General features: G+C 39.6%; 1 protein-coding gene across 1 annotated transcript; it reads left to right on the top strand.

The window, feature by feature from the left end:
• Positions 1-2,374: 2,374 nt before the first annotated feature.
• LOC309513986 (uncharacterized protein) lies at positions 2,375-4,817 on the top strand (the record flags this gene model as incomplete). Its single annotated transcript, XM_082190106.1, has 3 exons — positions 2,375-3,022; positions 3,439-3,784; positions 4,676-4,817. The coding sequence occupies exons 1-3, from the start codon at positions 2,386-2,388 to the stop codon at positions 4,815-4,817; spliced, it is 1,125 nt and encodes a 374-aa protein (XP_082046232.1). The 5' UTR covers positions 2,375-2,385.
• Between the last annotated feature and the right edge of the window lie 241 nt (positions 4,818-5,058).

Raw genomic sequence — 5,058 nt, 5'->3', positions numbered from 1 at the left:
TCTCTCTGGCATAGTAAGCTTTCAACATGTTTATATGACAAACTCGGGTTTGATGTTTTCTATCAGGTGTGTAAAGCATATAATCAGTTTCACTCATTTTCTGTTTCACCACATAAGGACCAAAGAAACGGGCCGGCAAAGATGATCCGGGAATGGGTAAAAGCACCAGCACTTCATCCCCAGACGTAAAAGAACGCGCAACTGCTTTCTGATCGAATTTGCGCTTTCATGCCTTTCTGAGCATTTGTTAGAGATTCTTTAGCTAGTGACCAAGCAGTATGTAAACGATCTCGAAATGTACTTACATAATCCAGTACATTAGCGTTCGGACTTGAATCAGTGGTTAAAATTTGTTCTTTAAGAGCTTTTAAGGGTCCTCTTACCTGGTGTCCGAATACGAGTTCAGCTGGGCTAAAACCAAGAGATTCCTGTATAGTCTCTCTTACTGCGAATAACACCAAGGGAACTCCCTCATCCCAGTCTCTAGCAGTGTTCAGACAATATTTTTTAAGCATTGACTTAAGTGTCTGGTGAAAGCGTTCAAGTGCGCCCTGGCTTTGCGGATGGTACGCACTTGAAACTCGGTGAGAAATTGCCAAAGACTCCAGTACTTGTTTAAAAAATCTTTATAAAAAATTTGTGCCCTGATCACTTTTAGGGAGTCTGAAAGTGGAAAAGAACTTCACCAACGCTTTGATGATAATGGGCACCGTGATTTTTCTTAATGGAATTGCTTCTGGAAATCTAGTAGCCGCACATAGTTTTAGGTAATGGCCCAACGCAGTCTACGATCACATGCTCGAACGGCTCCCCAATCACTGGTATGGAGTGGAGCAGGACGAATCACCTGATTCAGCTTCCCAACAGTTTGACAGGTATGACAGGTACGCAGTGGTGTAAAGTAACGAATTACAAATACTCTCGTTACTGTAATTGAGTAGTTTTTCTCAGGAATGGTACTTTATTAAGTAGTTTAAAAACAGTGTACTTTTACTTTTACTTGAGTACATTTTAAGTGCCATATCGGTACTTTTACTGCGCTATTTTCCCTGAACCTGCCGTCGCTACATTATATATTTATTTTTATAATAAGTCATGTGACTCCATGCATGATTCCCGTCAAATCAAATCGCGCACGGAAAACTTTGCATCAAACCAGAATCAAACAGACTTCGAGACACCTGGCGCCAATTTATTTTAATCATGGAGGAAGAGGAGGGAGGAAGTGTGGTGGTGGATGCGTCAACATGCAACAGCTCAAATACAGCACTTCAGCATCCTTGGCCATTCGTGAAAGAGTTTTTTGAAGTGAAGACGAAGAAGGGCAATTGTGTGATTATGTCATGCCAACTTTGCTTGCCTAAGCCAGTTGAAATCTCGGCATTCAAGAGTTCTTCCTATAATTTGAAAAAACACATTGAGGTAAGTTTCGAAAATCTGTTAAGTATCATATATCTTGACAAATTGTATAATACAATTAATCATATAGTGTACAAGTTTGTTCATGTATGGGTTTATCATGAGTGTGAATGTTTGACAACCGAAATTATTCTGCCAAAAATAGCAAAAAAAGCACTGTGAAAAGATTGAATAAATTTGACCGGACAATGGTGTTTTTGATGACGCGATCATAGCAACCATGATAGTGACCAGCCTAGAGTAAGAGGCACGTGAGCTAGGGGTTGTTTCTGGTTACTGTATGATGACTGAAATCATGAAATTGCCTTAAACAATTAAAATAAACTGCAGAATGTTACATTTTCTAATACACGCACAAATGGTTTGTATCCTGTTAGCGCTGCACGAGCTTGCGGTGCCATCTGCTGGAAACACTTAATTTAGTTTGTTTGTTTACCAGGCTTCAAAGTGCATTAGGCATTAACCTTTCATCACTGCTAGATTTTTGTCTCTTACATCGATTTCGTTTAGCATGTAAACGCATTAACCTGCTTTCTGTCGACTTATTGAAGTGGATATTCATGGCGATTTAAAATTTTAGTCCATGTATAGCAAATAACTTTCATAAAACATCAGATTAATATTTAAATCAAGTTTATTTTTTTAATTGCAAGCAAAAATGATCAGTGGTGAAAATTGTGTGTTACTCAATTCTGAAGTGTATTCTTTTTACAGAGAAAACATCCATTGAAATTAAAGCAGTACAATAAATGCATCTTGAAAAGAAAGAACTCAGAAGAACAGAGGTGTGAAAGCCTCTGAAAGCCTCACAGCTGTGAAACAGATGAAGATTAAATACTTCGCTGTGTCCTGCAGGCAGGTTACTCAGTCCACAATTGACAGGATTAGTTGAGTTTGTCTGTGAAAGCCTTCAGTCCTTTACCATAGTTGAACTTCCTACATTCTAATCAAAATCTAATCTGTACAATGCAACCTAGCTGTACAGTTATGTCCAGACCAACTGTGAAGCTAAGAATCGAGGAAGCAGCCGCAAAGATAAAGAAAAACATCATTGCTGAGATGGCAAAAGTCAGTTATATAGGTACCACTACTGACTGTTGGACAGCACGACAACGCAGTTACATCGGTGTAACAGCTCACTGGATTGATGAACCTACTCTGGAAAGAAGGTCTGCTTCCATTGCCTTCACACGCTTGAAAGGTTCACATACATTTGATTTGCTCGCAGGGACCTTGGATGACATCCACTCGGAATATGGCATCTCAGAAAAAATTGTCAGAACGACAACTGATAGTGGATCAAATTTTATCAAAGCCTTTAAAGTGTATGGTGAACAGAGTCAGGAAGAGCAGGTGAACATCCTTCAGTCCGGAACAAACACTCAGATGGTATGGCTGCTTCCCACAATCTACCTTCTTGATTCAAAGCTCAAAAAGATGGAGGCTTCAGTCAAGGTATGTCTTCCCCTTATTCATGCTCTGCAGCGGGGTCTACAAAAGTGCTTTGGGGAGTTTATGGAAGATCCGGAACTCATCAGTGCTGCAATTCTTCTTCCCAAATTCAAAACGTCATGGACGGACAAGGCCCACATCATAAAAGCAGGTAAGATATTTTGTATATGAGTACAGATTACCTGATGAAATTGATATTATGCCAATATCTGTTAAAGACATGTTTTTTAATGTCAGGAGTCATGGGTACATTTCGCTTATAATCCCACTTGTAACTGTTCCACTACTGCGTATGGGTTTGTGTGGAGTTAAGCTATCGGTTCAATGTTTACTTGCCTACTCTAGCACAGTCAGACTGTGAAACAATGTTAGAAAAGACAAGGGTATAGGGTTATAGGTTGTAAATGCAGCAGTGCTTATGTAGCAAGTGAACAGCTTTATTTAATTTCTAAAATATCCATGACAACCCCAATACTTGGTCCATACCACACTGGTAAACATGCCATAGTTTGTCTATCAGCATTATCCACAATTATCATGAATTTCTGTATTATGTGTATATGATAGGTATGGATTACATCCTGCGTCATCTTGATGCCATGAAGGACACCCAGGAAAACGAATCGCAGCATGTTGTCTCTGACGAGGATGACTTCTTTTCTTCCATTAAGACTGTTCCATCCACAAGAGCATCTGAATTGGATGGATACTTGGCTTGTGCCTCAGAAGAGATGGAACTGCTTCACTCATTTCCTTTGGTGAAAAAGCTAAGCCTTAAACTGAACACACCCTTGCCTGCCTCTGCAGAATGTGAGCGCCTTTTTGGTTTTGCTGGGCAGCTGTTTACACCTAAACGAGCAAGTACAAATTTTGAGAATCAGCTCATTGTAAAACTGAACAACAAATTCAAAATGTAAGCTCGTTGTTGACCCCTACATTAAAATCGCTGCAAGTCTGCGTTCATGTTGAGAGACTTTGTCAGTTATTGCATGTTATATTCACTTCATTAATCTAATTTGTGCTACCGGCTCATCTTTTTATGTAAAATTGTTAATGTACAACGCATTGCAACCTTTTTCAATTAAACAAGAAAACCTCTACAGAATGGTTGTCATAAATGTTACCAGATTATTGGTTGCTTTCTCAAATATTACATGGCTGTATTTTTAGTGCTAGCAGTCAAAAATAAAACTGTTGGAGAAATAATAAAATACTGTTTCTTTTTTTCTTTTCTTTTTTTCTTTCTTTCTGTGAATCTGGGATAAAAGAGTAAGCTACATTTTTAATTTGCAGGGTATAAGGTGGACTAACATTCATAGCATAATACTCACTACTCACTACTCTTGAGTACTTTTAAAAGGGCTACTTTTTACTCCTACTTTGAGTAGTATTTAGGACAGGTACTTTTACTCTACTATCACTACATTTTTTGACAAGTAACAGTACTTTTACTTGAGTATGCTTTTTCAGTACTCTTTCCACCACTGCAGGTACGGCAGTACTGAACAAGGTTTTTTTTGTTTTTTTTTACCCTGGACAAAAGAAATGTCGTAATATCCTATTGTACGTCTTTGCAACTCCTAGATGACCAGTAAGCTGATGATCATGCGCTAAACATAAAACATGCTGGCGATAAGGAGAAGGAACAACAACTTGATATACAACATCCCAATCTGAATCGTTAGTGTTAGAACACCACTTTCTCAACAAATCATTTTTCAACAAAATAAGCAACTTTCTTGTCCTTAGCCAGAATTAAAAGAAGTAACGAGAGACTTATCCTCTTTCTGCGCTTTTTTCTCAGAGACCTGACCTGGATTCGACTGCGCAGCCGAACCGGCAGCAACCTTCATTGCGTCCAGATCGAGCTGTCACAGCCTCACCTGAGTCTCAGCCTGAATTTCGAGCTTTCTCCTGTGCCTCATATTGCAAACGGGCCAAACTGACTTTTAGTCGCGCGCCGTCTCTGGAATCAACAGAACTTTGAGAGAATGGATCAAATGGTGGCAAGCCGGCCTTAGCATCGGCCATCACCTCCACCTCAGCATCAGCTCTACCGCTCCACTTATTCTCATCATCCACAAGGCTGAGATGCTGAGTGGCTGAGTGCCACTGCAACGTCACCAACAATGAAATTTCCGCTAGCCTCATCACCACCCACAGTATTTGACATAGGAAGAACACTGA

This window comes from Leuciscus leuciscus (assembly GCF_965113295.1).
Source record: "Leuciscus leuciscus genome assembly, chromosome: 14".
In the NCBI taxonomy this organism is placed as follows: domain Eukaryota; kingdom Metazoa; phylum Chordata; class Actinopteri; order Cypriniformes; family Leuciscidae; genus Leuciscus; species Leuciscus leuciscus.
The sequence above is the reverse complement of the archived record's forward strand: the minus strand, read 5'-3'. Positions and strand labels throughout refer to the sequence as shown.